This window comes from Rhineura floridana, chromosome 10 (assembly GCF_030035675.1).
Source record: "Rhineura floridana isolate rRhiFlo1 chromosome 10, rRhiFlo1.hap2, whole genome shotgun sequence".
NCBI lineage: Eukaryota > Metazoa > Chordata > Lepidosauria > Squamata > Rhineuridae > Rhineura > Rhineura floridana.
Genome location: NC_084489.1, coordinates 46705829 through 46722967, shown reverse-complemented (window position 1 = coordinate 46722967; position 17139 = coordinate 46705829). Strand labels below are relative to the sequence as shown.

The following is a 17139-nucleotide window of genomic DNA, read 5'->3' as shown; positions in this document are numbered from 1 at the left end:
TACCTTGACCTCTATAGCCCATGCTTTGGTAACCTTGAAGCTGATTACTGCAATGCACTCTATGAGGGGCTGCCCTTAGCCCTGGTTCAGAAGCTCCAGCTGGTGCAAAATGCAGTGGCCAGACTGCTGATGGGAACACATGGCCAACAACATGTGACACCACTCTTAAAACATCTGCACTGGCTAGCCATCCAATACTGAGCCAGGTTCAAAGTCCTTGTATTAATTTACAAAGCCCTGAATAGCTTAGGCCCAGGGTACCTTAGGGACTGCCTGGACATTTGTATCCCAGCTTGATCACTGAGATCATCTGCAGGAGCAGCCTTGGTCATATCCCAAGTTGGCAAGGCTCATTTACCATCGACACGAAATCAAACCTTCAGTGTCATCGGCCCAGTTCTCTGGAATGCTCTGCCGACATAGATTCAGCAGGTGCCTTCTGTCTTAACTTTTAAGCACCTGCTGAATACCTTTCTGTTTACCAGGCTTATGCAGCTGGTTAAGATGATATCTTTTCACAATAGCTGACCTGTTTTTATTGAGTTTTTAATGTTTTTCTGTAGTTGATTTTTAACACTTTGATAGTTTTAACAAAATAGCAGTATAGAAATTTATATATAAATAAGTAAAAAGTGGATGGTGCTCCTCAACAAAGAGAGAAGTAATCAAGGCATATGTTTAAATTACCAGTTCAGGAGTTTGCTACCAGGTTATCACAACATGTCTGAATACAGATGGAAGTGTGTTGTAACTGAAACAAACATTCTCTCTTAGAAAAGACACACAAACTGCAGAATTTCTCCCAGAACTTTCATGTGCCTGTTCTGCAAAACACAAATGTATGATTATAACTAGGCTTATATAATTTTTCAGAACAGAAGCTAGAGTTTCAAAAGCAGTTCCATAGTCTTCCATTTATTATGTCAATACTAAATGCTGCTTTTGGACGAAGCAGAATTTCACACACACACACACACACACACACACACACACACCCTTACCTTCTGTTCTGTTTTGGTGAGCCAGGAAGCCTTCTTGCCTCATGTAAATGGAATGGCAGCTAGGCACTTCTGGAAAGAGAAGGAAACAGGTGAGGTTCAATGCAGTTTGAGTGTGACGTCATTGCACAAGCAGCAACACATAAGCTTAAATGTCACTGATAATAATAATAATAATAATAGCAGCAGCAGCAGCACTAGGTGCTGTGCAACATACCTTATTTTGTAATGTATTTTAAATGTTACAACATTTGTGTTCTCAAAATGAATTCTTTGCTTGGTTTGTTACATTGTTTTTCAATGGACATTGGACTGCTATTGTAATGCTATACTGATGTGCATTTTTTTCTTTTGTGTTGTGAGCTCCTTTGAGCACATTTGTGACATTTGTGCAGAAATGTGGCATACAAATTGAATAAATATTAGTAATGATAAAGTAAGTGCAAGACACCCATTGGATTTGCTGTTTCAGTACACAAAGAACAAGGCTCCTACTGGAGGAATGGCTAATGCACGAAGGGACTGCCACAATTGGATATCACTTAATGTTAGCTAGAAGACTGTCTGGGATTGCACAGGTTAACAAATAAAGCAGGCTGTAGAGAGAATAGTAATATATAAAGGATACAGGGAAGGGGGAACCTGTCAACACATAGTTAGGACTTTAGAATAGCATGTGGAAGGCAGACTAAAAAAAAGGCAAAGCAAAAAAGAAACCGTGATGTGAGGAAAAGCAATCATACCCAACACAGATCATTAAACAAAATCTTTAAACTGTCATTGGAGCTTTTGGTGAAGTCCATTACAATTACAAGATAAATAAATAGTCCAAATACAGATACTTTTATAAGTCAAAACCACTGGGCAACTTATTTGGTGTAATAATTTAAAATGAAGGACTGTGATTAGATGAAAGGAAAATTTATCATCAAAAGATGAATTTTGAAAGATTAGATTTTTCCATTGATCAACAGTTTAAGAATTGTCATTCATGAACAAACTGGTCATCTCAACCAGCCTCACAGTCAAGCTTCAGCAAAACATCAGACATGCCTGGTGAAAGCAGCTACAGTTTACACATTGTTTTCTTTGGTCAGCTCTGATGCTGATGAAGTTTAAGCAGTATATCCTGAATACACAAAACTGCTTTCAAACACATATGATACTCTAAATTATCATGGTTGAATATCATTAGTATAGTAGAAAGGATATAGAGATAAGTCTTGGCAACTTCAAGGTTCAACTTCTGTTCAAACATTGGTATTCTGCTTATATTACATGCTTTAATGTAGATGAAGTATGGTCCATAATAGGCTACGTTCAGCCTACCAAGGCTTTTCCCCTTGCTTCTTGGATTGTTATGCTGTCATTAGTCTGATAATTTAGCTGTGAAATGATTGCAATTCTTATTTAAAAAAGAAGGCAGTGTCTCTGGGGAATCTTTGGACTGTATCAAACATTAGGTTGCTTACTCCTGTGTTAACACAAACTCCGTTTATTCAGCATACACAAATGGGAAGCAATAAGCAGCAGTTCTAGACCAGACACCAAAACACCCACTTATGTGGGCATAGGTTCTACTGAAATCAATACAGCTTCCATACAAATGCTGCAATTTACTAATCCAGACCATATGTGCAAGAATAAACAGGGAGGCATTCATTCATCTGTAATGAGAGATCAATACATCCAATGTCAAGGTTCTCCCTCTCTCTTTCTCTGTGTGCACATATGTATGTATGTAGGTAAGTAGGTGGTTAGGTATAACAGGGATTCCTTCAGCCGGAGTCTGGCACCTTATTTTCTTTAGAATACAGGTGCCACAACAGCCCAAAGATGGACAAGCTCTGAACCTCAAGAGTACTGCCATCTGTGCGGCAGCACTGGTCCCATCAGCTGACTAAGTATTCTTTGAGCTGTCCACAATGGCCACTCCCTATCCATCATTCTATAAAGCACTAGCTTCAGAACTTGGCTCTGCAGTCTGAGCAACTCAGCAATTAAAGAAGACCTCACATGGCTAATATCTGGCTCACTCTTGCACTAGCATGAGCTTGTTCGCATTAAACCATAAATTTAAAATAAACTGTGTTTTAATGTTACATGCGATCGGGACCACAATGTACCTTGTACATCCTGAACTTACGTTTTTGAAGGAATTTTTTTCAGCTCTTCAATACATATTGTAAATCAGCTGATCAAAACGATCGATTTTGTTAAAACACACATTACTGCTACATGCTTTAACAAGTAAGCATCTATACATACATGAAAACATTTTGTTCTTTTACGCTGCAATCCTATGCACTTGTACTCTGGCAGTAAACCAAGGAGATAAAACTTATTTCTGAGTAAATCTGCATGGCTAACATAGGTATTAATGTGCAAAACACATATCGCACATAGAACACAAGCCTATGCAAGTTTACTTGCAAGTAACTCCCACTTAGTTCAACAGTGCTTACTCCCGTGTAACCAGCCTTATCTATTTTATAGCTAAAACACTGTTCAGTACACCATCACATTCTGTTCTTCATTTAAGAATCACAAACATCCAACCAGCAGGAGGATCAAACATAATGTGTCCAGTGTTGTGTGCAAGACTTTTCCAAAACTCAATCCTGAATTTCACTGTTCACTGACTAGTGATGAGTATCTAGGACTTGGAAGGAGAAGAAAATGAGATTTTACACTGAATTCACTACGCAAGTGCTCTTATTACAACAAGAGTTCATCTAGTCATAGTCTCATTCCATAAATGTTTATTACTCTTTTTCACTATGAAGCGTGCCCATCACCTGGGATCTGCAATATTTCAAAATTCCTTTTTTTAAAAAGTCACAGAACTCAAGACAAAAGCAGATGCAATACTAGACATGATGAGCCTGCCACCAAAAAATGACAGTGCTGTGTTACGTTCTTCCTCCTCTCCCCATAAATGTTGAGGCAGGCTTACCTGCAAAATCATCAAGCTTTGCATTTCTTCACCTCAACGCCAAATCAATGGCTGCTGCTAGCATAGAATGTGTATGGGTAAGCTGAACATTATCAGGAGAGTGGGGAGAACTTGTTAAGCATCACCTCAGAGGTATGTAGCTTTGGTGCAAAAAAATCAAAGTCACCTGTACAAAATTATTTGCGTTATAAAATAGATAAGTAACACAAGGGAGAGCATGTTGTGGGGTGGGATAAAATAGTTAAGCCTTTGGAATGTCCATTTCAGCTTCATCATTCCCTGGTATGTATGCAACAGACGTCAAGTCGTGCACTATGATGCAAGGAAAGGAGGAAGGATGGCATAGACACAGTGCTCATCCTTGGTCCAACAAGCCATGACTTATTAGATTGAGATCATTCTGTCTAAATTCCACTGTGCACCTCTGAATACAGGTGTTTGGAAATTCTCCCAGGGGGACACAAAAGCTCAGGAAGGGGACGCAAATGTACCATTAGGCTATGTGTACATAGGATAAGCTGGGGTGGGGAACCTATGGTCCTCCAAATGTTGTTGCACTCCAACTCCCATCAGGCCCAGCCAGCATGGCCAATGGTTAAGGATAATGGGAGCTGCAGTCCAACAAAATATGGACTGGGATAAAACCAGGAATTGCAAAGAGACACCTTGTATTTAGCAACATTAACTGCAACATAAGCATATGATTAAACAGTCCACAGAGGACTGGGGGGAAAGAATACATCTGAAAAGACTTTGTTCCTTGCAAAGTACCTAAACTCTTATTATTCTAAAGTGCTATTGGTTTATTTATGACTATCAGAATGGGTCAAACTCTAATCAAATTGTAGAAACATTTCCAAAGTGATTATTCAATCAAATGACTAACATGGTTAATTAGGGGCCATAAACATTGCTCTGAAGTTCATCAAAGTAATGACTTGCCCAGAAAAATTACTGCCGATTAAATTGCCTGCTGCTTTCATTTCTACTTTATCTAATAAAAAGGCCAACCAATGAAATCTAACATTGCAGTTTTAAATTGTGCTAAATGCTTGACTAAGACCCAGAAGTAATTTTAACTACCTAACGGGTCATATGGAGCAGCAGCAGCAGAAGAAACTGTATATTTACTTCTTGTTTCAAGACGGCCTTAAAAAAAACAGTACAGTAAAGTTTTAGGCACTGGCTTCAAGATGGAATGAAGTGGTTCAAGCAGAAGAGTTGCACCAACATTTAGATGTTTAAAAATTTACTACACGTTATTCCCAGCATAATTCATGTGTTAATACAACCTCATGATTGGACTATTGCAATGTGATATATGTGGGGCTTCCTTGGGATTGGTCTGGAAGCTGTAGCACATGTAGAATGCTGTGACCAGGTTGTTAAGTGTAGCACTGGACATACACATATTACACCTATGCTGGGGAGACTGCACTGGCTACTGATCAGCTGACTGGCCCATGTTCATGATCTTGTTAACATACACAACCCTGAACTCAGGACCAGGTTACCTATACTTATGACACTACAATCTACGGAGTATCATAGGGTGGTGACCCCAAAACAGGCATTTCCTGCTTTCCCCCTGTACTGTTGAATGCCCTTTCTTCTGCCATATGTGAAGCATCAACCACCAGTTGCTTCAGATGTCTTGTAAAGACTTATCTTTTTGCCCAGGCTTTCCCTGATCCATAAGATTGGGCCCTGTGTTATGTATATGAATCCCCTGAATCTGTTTTACTTACTTATATGTTTTAGGTTGTATATTTATTTTAATGGATATTGCTTTTATATTGTACATAGTGCACATCACTTAGAGGTTTTAAAAATATTAAGTAGTTTAGAAATAAGCAGTTCCCATTCTAGATTTTGCAACAATTTCTTGTGCATAAAATCCATCATGGAAGGGCTGCCACTCAGGGGTACTGGCACAGCACCTGGTTTGTGTGCAGAAGGTCCTGGGTTCAATCCCCAGCATCTTCAAGCAGTGCTGGGAAATACTCCTGTCCAAAACCCTGGAGAGCTACAGCAGGTCGGTGTTGGCAATACTGAGCTAGGTGGACCAATGACCTTACTTGTCCTATGTTCCTATAGATGAGTAGGTAGAGGAATCAGAGCAACAAATGCAGAAAACATGATTTTCAGCCCCACAAAGCAGTAGTATTCAGCTTGCAAACAAATTGCCATTTTGAGCCATATGCCTCATCTGTTAAAAAAAATAGTACTCATTATTATTTCTTTTAACACAAAACTTTTCAAAGGACACATTTTATTCAGGGAGTGGAAGTCCTATGAGCACAGTCCTGAGGCCAGTTTCTGTGTAGGAAATTACCACTCCTATCCCATTGTCCAGTGGGTAAGGGAGAACATTGATCATAACAAGGGAGGAGGTTGTAAACAAAACCCTTGTTCATTCACGACCCTGACAGTTTACACCCCCTGCCTGAGACAAGCTATGATGAAGAATTTAGTCATCTGGTAACCTGAGACATTTAAAGAGGAAAGCCTAATGTGAAAGGGAGTGTGCTGCCTTGGGAAAAAGTCTGCTGACTAAGGGTGCAAGCCAATTCATATTTCCGCCGGGCTGGGGGGAATTGGATGCAGTGGACCCCCAGCTGAGCTGGCAGGCTCCCAGCTCCACCAGCAGAAGTCCCTGAGCTGTGGTGCAACCAGGACCATGCCGGCATCACTAGGGGTCTGCCAGGGATGGCCAGGATGGCGAATGGAGAGTTGGCAGGAGCTGGCAGTAGCCCTGAAAACAGGGCATTCTGGGGGTGTGGTTGGGAGGAGCAGGGGGGGGACTTATGCAACATCCAAGTCCCCCTCAGAGCACTCCCCTGGGTCCAGATCCCCACAAGAATTCCACCAGCTGATAGGCTGGTGCAGTAAATATATTCCCATGATGGCCTATGAGGACTGCTTACTCCCTGGTAGACCTGTTCATTGGAGCTGGCTCTTCCCACACATGGCTTCTAATGGCAGCAAGTGGATGCTGCAGAGCTTCCTGCCGGCTCCTCCACTGCCAGCCCTCCCTCCTGCAGGTTACCCATCAGTTGGACTGCACTGCCCAAATGCAATCCTATAGGTGACTACTTAATTTTAAATCCCATTGAGTTTAGTGGGGATAACTCCCAGGTAAATGGGTATGACTGCATCCTTAGAAGGTTGGTTGATCAATAAAAAGGAAATAAAATGTGCTGACCCCACAAAACTCAGAGGAGAAATTCTTTCCTCCAAAGACTGTTCTGAAAGTGAGAGGTCAGCTTCCCTTTGCCTCTGAAGCAGTAACAGGGAGCAAGGGGGGTGGACTCAGAGGCAAAGGACACCTTGTCTCCAAGCCAATTCCCTCCTCCCCCTCTGAGGTCTCCCTAATGGATACAGTTATTAATATTAATGATTATTTTTGCATCTGAAATAACTGTTTCATCCACATCCACCTTGCATGCAGAAGGTCCCACGTTCAATCCCCAGCATCTCCAGGTAGGGCTGGGAATGTCCCCATTCTGAAACCATGTAGAGCTGTAGCCAGTCAACTGTAGACAATACTGAGCTAGGTGGACCAATGATCTGACTTGGTATAAAATAGTTTCCTACGTTCCTCTGTAATTTGGGGCTCTGAGAAAGCATGGCAACATGTGCTCTGCCACGGAGCAAAGTTGGGTTGGTTGAGCCCAGCTCCACCAATACAATTAAAGGTGTGTTGCCTGCTCCAATAAGAGATAATCCCCAAGGCAGAAGAAAATGCACAGACACTGCGTACACACAATGCATCTAAAGCACACGACTTCCCCCAAAGAATCCTGGGAACTGTAGTTTGTTAAGGGTACTGGGAATTATAGTTCTGTGAGGTGTGAAGTGCAGTTCCCAGGATTCTTTGGGGAAAGTCATGTGCTTTAATTGCATGATGTGTACGCAGTCACTACCTCTGGGCCTGCAATAGTTTTGGAGATCCAGGGAGTAGTTGGGGGATTCCCCTAAGCACAATATTTTCCATTTTCACACACTGGGGACCTACTATACTGTAGTGGTGATCTGTGAAGTTGTAGGTGTAAGTAGCACGGCTAGAGAACAGGAGGAGTGTTCAGAGAGTAGAACTGTAGAAAACACCAGTTCCTAAGATGTTGTTAGTTTCGTAGTTGTCCTACATTACTTTGCTTGAACCACAAATTGTTAACTTATATAAAAAAATGAGAGAGAGTGAAATATATGGTTCATTTTAAGCAGAGCTGAACCACAGCTGCCTTCCAGACCATAAACTTGCAAGAGTGTAACAAGCAATCTTGCGTTTGGGGTGTACATAATAAATGGAGATGCAACAAATCAGTCACAACCATGTTCCTCACAAAGTTGGAGTAGCAACATGTGACAAGTAGACAGGGTGATGGAACTGACTGATGTCTTTTTTTTTATAGACTATGCTAGATGTCTTCTACTGCCACAGCATCAGAATTAAAACTTGGATGCTTTAAAACAGAATTAGACAAATGCATAGAGAATAAATCTATAAATGACTATGTAAGCCATTGATAAGAATAAATACAAATTAGTCATGATGGTTATATACTATCTCCCAGTATTAAGAGGAAGTGTAGTTCAAAATACCAGTTGCTGGGTATCACAAGTGTGGTGGTGAGACCACTATTGTGCTCAGGTCCTGCTTGTGAGCTTCTCATGGGAATCTGGTTGGTGAATGTGAGAACAAGATGCTGGTCTAGACTGGGTTTTGGTCTGATCCAGCAAGGCTCTGCATATGTTCTTAATTCAAGAATCGCCATCTGAATCAGATCAGGGGGACCATTTTATATCACATCCTCTTTATATTATATATTCATATATTTTAAGGAAATTAACAAGGACACCCTGATGGCAGCAATATATATTCCCTGTTAATCCTCGATACTTGACAAGAAGAATGCCACAACTATGTGTCAGTCTCTCCTGCAGTTTTAAGAAATACTTCCTTAAAACACAGATTGTCATATTTCCAAGCTGTATAATTATGATAAAGCACTTCAGTTTTACATTATTTAACTGGGCCAGATGAGCTGAACAGTACAATGCAATTTAAAATCAGTGACCATCTTGGCAGCAGCAATATCCCTTTAATATTAAAAACCAGAAGGAAAATCCTAGGATATCTTTATCAGTGATACCATTTATTGACTCTAAGTTGTTAAATCTATTAACTGGAAAACTGGTTTGGCAGTTGTTCCACAGATGCAGTTGCCTATTGTATTGATGGCTCCCTTGCACAGTCTGCCTCCTTGTTCCAATATATCTGAGAGAGAGGGAGAGAGAGAGAGGGAGAGAGAGAGAGAGGGAGAGATGAATTTGCACCGGGGCCCTTCTACCTCACTTAGCTAAGCAGACCAGCTCAGGCAGATAGGGGACCCATACCCATAAAGAATTGCTGGAAGAAGGTAATAGTTTAAGATGTTCTCAGCCTTTACATAACACAAGTATTGTTAGCAACATTCCCAATACTTGAGCCAGGACATCAGGATCATATTAAAGGAGGATGCAAAAAAAATATGTCTCCATAAAATTAAGTTAAAAATTAAAATTAATTCAGGGTAACAGAAACATTGTATTATGACAGATGTCAATAAATACAAAAGCCAGGCTTCATAGAAAGAGAACTTAATCCCTACCTCTCATCTGGCAACAACTTACAAGTTGTAATCTAATTTGGATAAAGCAATTCCAAAAGAAACCAAAACACATGCAAAATAAAATCCCCAGTTTTCCTCCCTGAAATACACCAGATTGCTTTATATAGCGAACTGCTGGCTTACTCTGGCATCATCACAACATCCGGTTTTCAGAAAACACATTAGGCAACAACAGCCTCCTTCAACAAAAGGTTACTTATTGTTGACAGCAGATCCAAAATATAAAAAAGCTATCGCATTTTTAATGTACAATCCTCTCCAAATGGGTGGCTCGCCACTTTTACACATCAATTTATTTTCTGTCATATGAGATTACTTTTTAAAACTGTGTGTAGGTTAACCAGCAAGAAAACACATAAAAATGTTTCGCACAAGCCTTGGCTGCAAAAAACATCTGCACAGCTCACTTTAGCCTCTTCCTCCACCCCATTCTGTGTCTATAAAATTTAAGTTCGACAAATACTGCCTGGTTGAAGTGACATATTTGAATGGAATTCAGACCAACCAGTTCCTGTTTATGTTTCTGATTGGAGAATGTAGCCTTCTCATTCACTATATATTAGAAACGCACCAAGGCCATAAATGGTGTCAAGTTACATGCAGAGGCGGCCAGAGAGCATTAATCATTACTTCAAGTCAACGGGCAAGAGCAGCAGCTGATGGAACACTACACCCTTCAGCTCTCTATAAATGGACATTCCAATATGTGTTTCTCTCCCACCCCCTCCCCTCCTTTTCCCTTTCAGCATCCATTTTATGAATGAAACTCCAGGCTGCACAGAGTCCATTCATATAAAAGCTTTGCTTACTAGACTTGGCCTCTAGGGATCAGTCAGTCTTGGAAAGACTGATGTGATTGGTTTAAGAGAAGCTTCAGCCTTCCATTACTGATTTAAAATGCAGCCCATGTCCATTTGACCTGCGTTAATGCACAAAGAGTAAATCCAGACTGTATTCTCAATTCTCAAATCAAATCATTAGCCAGTGCCACTTACTGTAACTGTAGATTCAGAGGATATTTTATCTGTTTCTTTGAAAGGGGAGGGAGAAACAAGACAAAACATTATAGATATTGCCTGCTAGAGTTAATATAGCAGTCTCTGCAGGAGACCTATGGAATTTATGGAGTTATACCTCTAAAATAGAAAATAAAAATCTTGGTAATATTAACTTCTAAACTTTGTGTACATGTGGACAACTGAAATGGGGGAAGTGAAGGAAGAATACTGGCCAAGACAGACACTTTCAAAGGCTGACCAACAGTTTCAAACTCTGCAATGCTCTCTCCATAACATGCACAATTTCTACAGACTGCTATCTGTTTTGTGATGGGTAAAACAGCCTGTTTATCCCATTTATACCACTTGCTTCTTACAGCAATTAGAATGAACCTCCATCTTGTGTTGATATGGCAAAGTGCTGGTGTTTACCTATAAAGTCCTGAACAGCTTGGGACCCAATTGCCTGAAGGATCACCTCCCCCTATGTCATTCTGTCCATGCTTTCAGAGGAGGATCTTGTTCTCATTCCACTCTTGGGTAAAGTGTGTTTTGCGGTGATGTGCAAAAGGGTCTTCTCTGCAGGGGTGCCCCACTTGTGAAATACCCTCCCCTTAGAAGCACAGTTGGTGACAGCACATTATTTTGGCACTCAGTTAAGACCTATCAGTTTACACAGGCATATTTAGGGATTTAGGCCACATCCACACCAGCCATTTATTTCACTTTTAACAGTCATGGCTTCCCCCAAAGAATCCTGGGAAGTGTAGTTTGTGAAGGGTCCTGAGAGGAGACAGAGTTCCATTTCCCGGAATTATCTGGGAGGAGGGGCTGACTGTTAAACCATTCTGGCCACTGGAGCTCTGTCAGGAGGAGTCTCCTAAAAACTCTCAGCACCTTTCACAAGCTACACTTCCCAGGATTCTTTGGGGGAAGCCATCACTGTTTAAAGTTGAATAAATGTCTGGTGTGGATGTGGCCTTAGTTAATCGGTGTTGGGCCAATCCTGCCTGTGGTTTTGCTGTCCCTAGAAGGCATTTTACAGTTATATCATTGGGTATTAATGTTATTTTATGCACTTTTATGTACATATTAATACTACATATAGTTTCATTTTATGTATGTTCTGATATTAGGCAGTTGCCTTCGTTGTTCTGTTTTTGACACCAGCTAAAAAAAATTAGGCAAGCCTGCTCAGACATCTAATTTTACTGTGTACATTTGCTTTTCTAAATGGTTGATTTTATCTATATTTTGAAAATTATAGCTACTATTTTTAACTCTGTTTTTATTGCTATTTTAAATATTTTATACTATTTTATGTAAATTGCTTAGACTTTTTTGATTAAGCAGTATATAAACCTTGCTATAAATAAATACTTTAATGTATCTAGCCCTGTACTGATGGGCAGGTTGAAAATATGTTAATAAATGAATCAAACTCCACAATTTATAGCTGTGTGGGCTGAAAGCCAACAGGATGTCTGTCCTTGCCTTCATTCCAGACACCTGTAGGCCTGTTCTTTCTCCTCTTCATTACTTATTTACTGATGAGAAATAAGAAAGTAGCAACACTCAGCCAATCTATCCTCTTTTAAATTCAAACCCAATAATATGAGGGAATAGCCTCATAGGACTCAACATAGAAATCCTTACAATGGAACATTACTCATCCACACACTAGGAGCTATGTGAACAGGTGTGTTATTGCACATTATATTCATGTATAGTCTTTTCACTATGGGGCAAAGCCTGAGTTCAATTGTTCTATCTATTTGCATAGCATCAGATTGTAGTGGATGATCTCTGCCAGATCAGGTTGCTGGAACAACTCATAAGGACAAAGTTAAGAGTTCTACATTACACATGCAACCACATGAAGGTTTATTGTTTGTTTGTGGAAAAAAACCTTCAGAACAGCATGATGCAACACATTCAACTTTATAGAGGCTGTGAAGCAACAAGCAACAAGGGCAGCAGCCTATTGCATTGTATTTTTCATGCCATGTTATTAACAGGGCTTTAAAAACTAAAACCATCAGGGACATCAATATAAACTCATTTCCATGGATGTGTTGAGGACAGCTGCTGTCACTGGCATCTGTGGGAAGCTGTTACAGTTTTTGTCTAGCAGAAAGAACTGTACATAATCATCCTGAATTGTGTTAAGCAAAGTGCACTACAACTCATTGCCTTGGGCAAAACAGGACAATACCATTGTGACTGCCATATAAACTAGCAGAAGAGTTGTTTCTGCATTATAGGGCATTTAGGAATTCATTTGAAACTAGTAATGTTGTACTGATGGGGACTTCAGCATTAGCGTAAACAAGAAAGAAACTGGAGAAGAGAGAAGTACTAAAAAAAATTGTTACAGGAAGTAAAGCAGAGATTTATGGAAGATACACAAGGTATCTACATGAATTTGCACTGGAATTGTCTTGTCCCTAATATTAATATAACAATCAAATGGGAAAAGAACTGTAAGCTTCACTGACCCTTTTCATTAAGAGCAGCACTATATACATGTTTACTCAGAAGTCCCAGTATGTTCAATGAGGCTTACTTCCTGGAAAGTGTGTTTAGCATTGCAACCTAGGTATTACTCTACAGAGTGGAGTGATGTATATCAAAGAGAAAAGGCATTTATAAAAGTTTGTAACATAAGAAAAAGGAGAGAAAAAAAAGGAAAAATAGCCAAAATGAAGACAAACAATAATAGGTTATATAATCGTTGCTCTTTCCTTCCATCTCTCCAATTTTAAAACTATAGGAAGCCAACTCATACCAAGTCAGACTCATTAATCTATCTAGCTCAGTACTGCCTACACAGACTGGCAGCATCTCTCCAGGGTTTCAGCCGGGGAGTATCTCCAAGTCCTATCTGGGGATGCTAGGGATTGAACCTGGGACCTTCTGTTGTGTAGAGACTCCCTGGTGCTACCATGTCTCCAAATTTAATGTCTCTAGGTGGAAAGCAATAAAGTTTCAGTTCTGCAATGTAAATCAATGGGATTTCCAGGAATTTGTAATATCCAGATTGTGATCCAGATTTGGATCCAAATCAGGTCGGATCGGGTCCGAATCTGTCCAGACTGGATTGGACCTATCTGTATTTATAAATCGGAGCCACAAATCGGATTGGGTGTGAGTGCACAACGCTAGTTAACAACAAGCTTTTCTCATCTTCGCAATGACAAAAAAGGAATTTGTAGGCTATGATAATTGTGAGTGGTATGGTGAGAATAGTCGACTTTAAAACCCTTTATCTTTGAAAGTGTTTTGCTGAGCTGGTATACTTTTTTCAACTCCCATCCCAATTCTCCACCATGCACTAAATTTACAAGTGACAGACTGCTGTCATTCTTGTGTCTTATTTTCTCTGAATATTTCAAACAGAAGAAAACAAACAGCATTCCAGAACAGTGAACAGAGAATATTTTGACACAAAGATTTGTAACATACAGAACATATTGACACAAAGTTCCAGATGTACAGAGCTATCTCTGTAGTTCAGTTTAGGCAAAGCAGTACAGTACCATCATAGTCTGGCTTTTCTTTATGAAGCTGAAAACACAGGTAGGACTTTCAGATAGTTTAGTAATGGATTGCACAAGTTTAGGTTTGGACAACTAACCTGCTGAATATTGTCAAAGGACGGTCAAGTATTTTTAAAGAATGAATGATGGAAGTTAGATATAGTAATACCTCAGTTAATGAAGTACATGACTTCTTTAACAGAAACTTTGGTACCAGAGGAAGTAATAACATAGAAAGTATAGGGATAGGTTCCCACATCACAAAAAAGAAGAGCAGTTCAACATACTTTAATGACCTTTTTATTCAAAACAATACGCAGTCTGAAATGAAACCACCAGGTCAGGTAAACCTTGCATACAGACCACTTGAAGGCTTCTTCCAAAATGCATCCAGGAATGCCTGCCTTTTTTCTTCTATTATGTAGCATCTTGCTATTGCAATCAAAAGCTCTGAGCACAATTCTCCTCTCTGTATATTCAAGCAGGTAGGCAAGGGGCAGCCACCACCACCACCCTGTGCTTGGGGTCTCTCTGTCTCTGCCATCCTCCCCTACACTCGAGCAGACATGCCTGCAGGAAGCACTGTTTACTGCACAGGCATCTGTACCACCTGGCAAGGAGTGCCACTACAACCACATGTAAGGGAGCTGCCTGCAGCAGCTGCAATCCAGTAGACTAGGAGCCACATTCTGACTATGTCAGAGTGTGTGCCCTTCCATGCCCCCCACACCCAAAAAAGACTGTTAAAATGAGTTTCTTTCCTGGAGGATTTGTTAACTGAGGTATTATTGTAATGTCATGGTTTGTCAATGAAGGTAACCTACAGTGTGCAGCTGGTCCAACATCACCTCATCAGCTTTCCTGCTAAATGAGAATTTGAACCTGGGTCTCTCTGGTCCTAGCCAGACACCAACTATGCAGTAGCCTTTGTCACTGATGACTGCTAAGTTGAATTCAGAGGTAAACTGCCTTCAGTCTCACTTTTGCTAATGAAAGTCAGCAAGATAATGTTATCTACAGTTGCATTCTTGGAGTATTTCACAGCAGTCAAATAAGAAGCAGTCAATCAACTGCAACTGACTGGTGTGCAAACCCTACACAAGCTTGTAAAATATACAGCTTATCAAAAAGCCACCAATTAGCCTGCAACACTTTCTACTTTAGAAATGTACAGAATTCATCTAAAAAGGTGATTCAAGCATTTTTTAAAAAACAAAATCTTATGACATAACATAACAATCTTAGCCAAATTTCAGATTACACCTGATAATTTCAGCTTTCGAAAGAAGCACAACGGGGGGGAACGGTATAGGTTGTAGAGATGTGAAGGCCTAGGGGAAAAAACCAGAAAAATTAGGAAAAAAACATTTCCCCCCCATTTTTTTCTGAAGCCGTTTTTGTTTTGTTTTTTCAAAAAATTGGAAAAATTGAAAAAAATGAAGAAAAAATGGTTTATGGAACGTTTTATTTTAACATGATAAATAAAATGTTTCACTGAATCTTGGTCACCTCCTTTTTCTCAGTTCTTTTTATGGGAATGGATGCTTTAGGTCTGCTTAACGCTATGGAGGACTAGCAGAGACAAATAATTTTCTTTGTTATTAATGCTGATGGTTTCTTCTGTTTTTTTAAATTGTTTTTTGCCTGCACTGGCAAAACAAAGAGGTTCCTTACAGTTCAGAATCTTGTAGATCCATTTGTTACAAAAAAAGGTAAAAAATTTAAAAAGTAAATTCAATTTGTAATAATTGTTTGAATAAAATGTACTTTTAATATACTAAATGTGATAATTTTATGCGAAACCAACTTGTACCTAATTACATTTTATGTTCCTGAAGTAACAAAGTGACTTTCAATCTGTAAAAAGTACTAATATTGCATTTTTTCAATTTTTCTGAAAATTTCAATTTTTTCCTGAACTCCCCCCCCCCCAGAAAAACACAGTTTTTTCCCATGGCTTCAAAATTTCCAGAAATGTTACATCTCTAGGTTGTAATACTAAAACACATTTATTAAGCAATACATCCCACTGAACTTAATTGGATTAAACATGTTTAGGGTTGAACTGTTGGTCAGATATAACTTATCCCATCTCTAAAGGAAACAACATTTTAAAGACAAATAAATAAAATTACTGTATTGAAGATTCTTTGTTTTTTCAAAAAAGTCAATCTTATATAGGGATGGAGAATCTGTGGCCCTCTAATTCCCATCAGTCATAGCCAGCATCACCAATACAGTCAGGGATAATGAGATTTGTAGTCCTCCACCCCTGATCTAATACATATTGCTAAAAATCACTTTTACTTATGTCCAAAATCCTTTCTTAAACAAAATAGATCTCATTTTATCTTGAGAAGATGCTTAGGCTCAGCCAGAGAAAATCAGAACTGGAGAGTGATCACCAAGAACACTTCATATCCTTGATCTTAATTTACATAGATTGGGTTTACACAGAAGGATACACTTGGATGTTCTAAGAGAGTGCAATAGGGCACATGAGGAAAGGTGGTCCAGTTTCATGCTAAGAAGTTTGGTGATGAAGAGACCCAAGGGTACTCCTGAGAAATTAATAAAAGCACAGCCCAAACCAAAATACAGGAAGCCAAAGTTATATAATGACTGCCCTATAAGTACCCCATCACACAATCCATTTGAAACATTGTCACTATGTCCCCAGAAGCAGGGTCTTTTCTGTTGTGGTGCCAACCTTGTGGAATGCCCTCTTTATATACTGGGAAACCGATCAGACCCCAACACTTTGGTCCTTAGAGTACCAAGAAAAGTTGGGCTTCTTAGGGAGACCTTTGGGGATTGATTTGTTTTTGTTTTCTTTTTTCCAGAAAGGAAAGTTATTTTTGTCGCTTCATTTTCCTGATTTTGTTTCTTCTGTTATAATTTTCTGCTGTGTAATTCTGAATTGTTATCATTGCTATGGATTCATGTATTTTTATTTGTGTGCTATTTTTTTTC

The 17139-nt window shown here is 39.6% G+C and overlaps 1 protein-coding gene across 4 annotated transcripts in view; it reads right to left on the bottom strand.

The window, feature by feature from the left end:
* Positions 1-17139, bottom strand: part of ETV1 (ETS variant transcription factor 1) — a 103896-nt gene that overhangs the window by 10136 nt on the left and 76621 nt on the right. For all 4 annotated transcript variants that reach the window (XM_061586525.1, XM_061586524.1, XM_061586522.1 and 1 more), the window contains one exon: positions 1002-1070. In XM_061586525.1, the coding sequence (XP_061442509.1) occupies positions 1002-1070 (69 nt within the window). The remainder of the gene's footprint in view (positions 1-1001; positions 1071-17139) is intronic.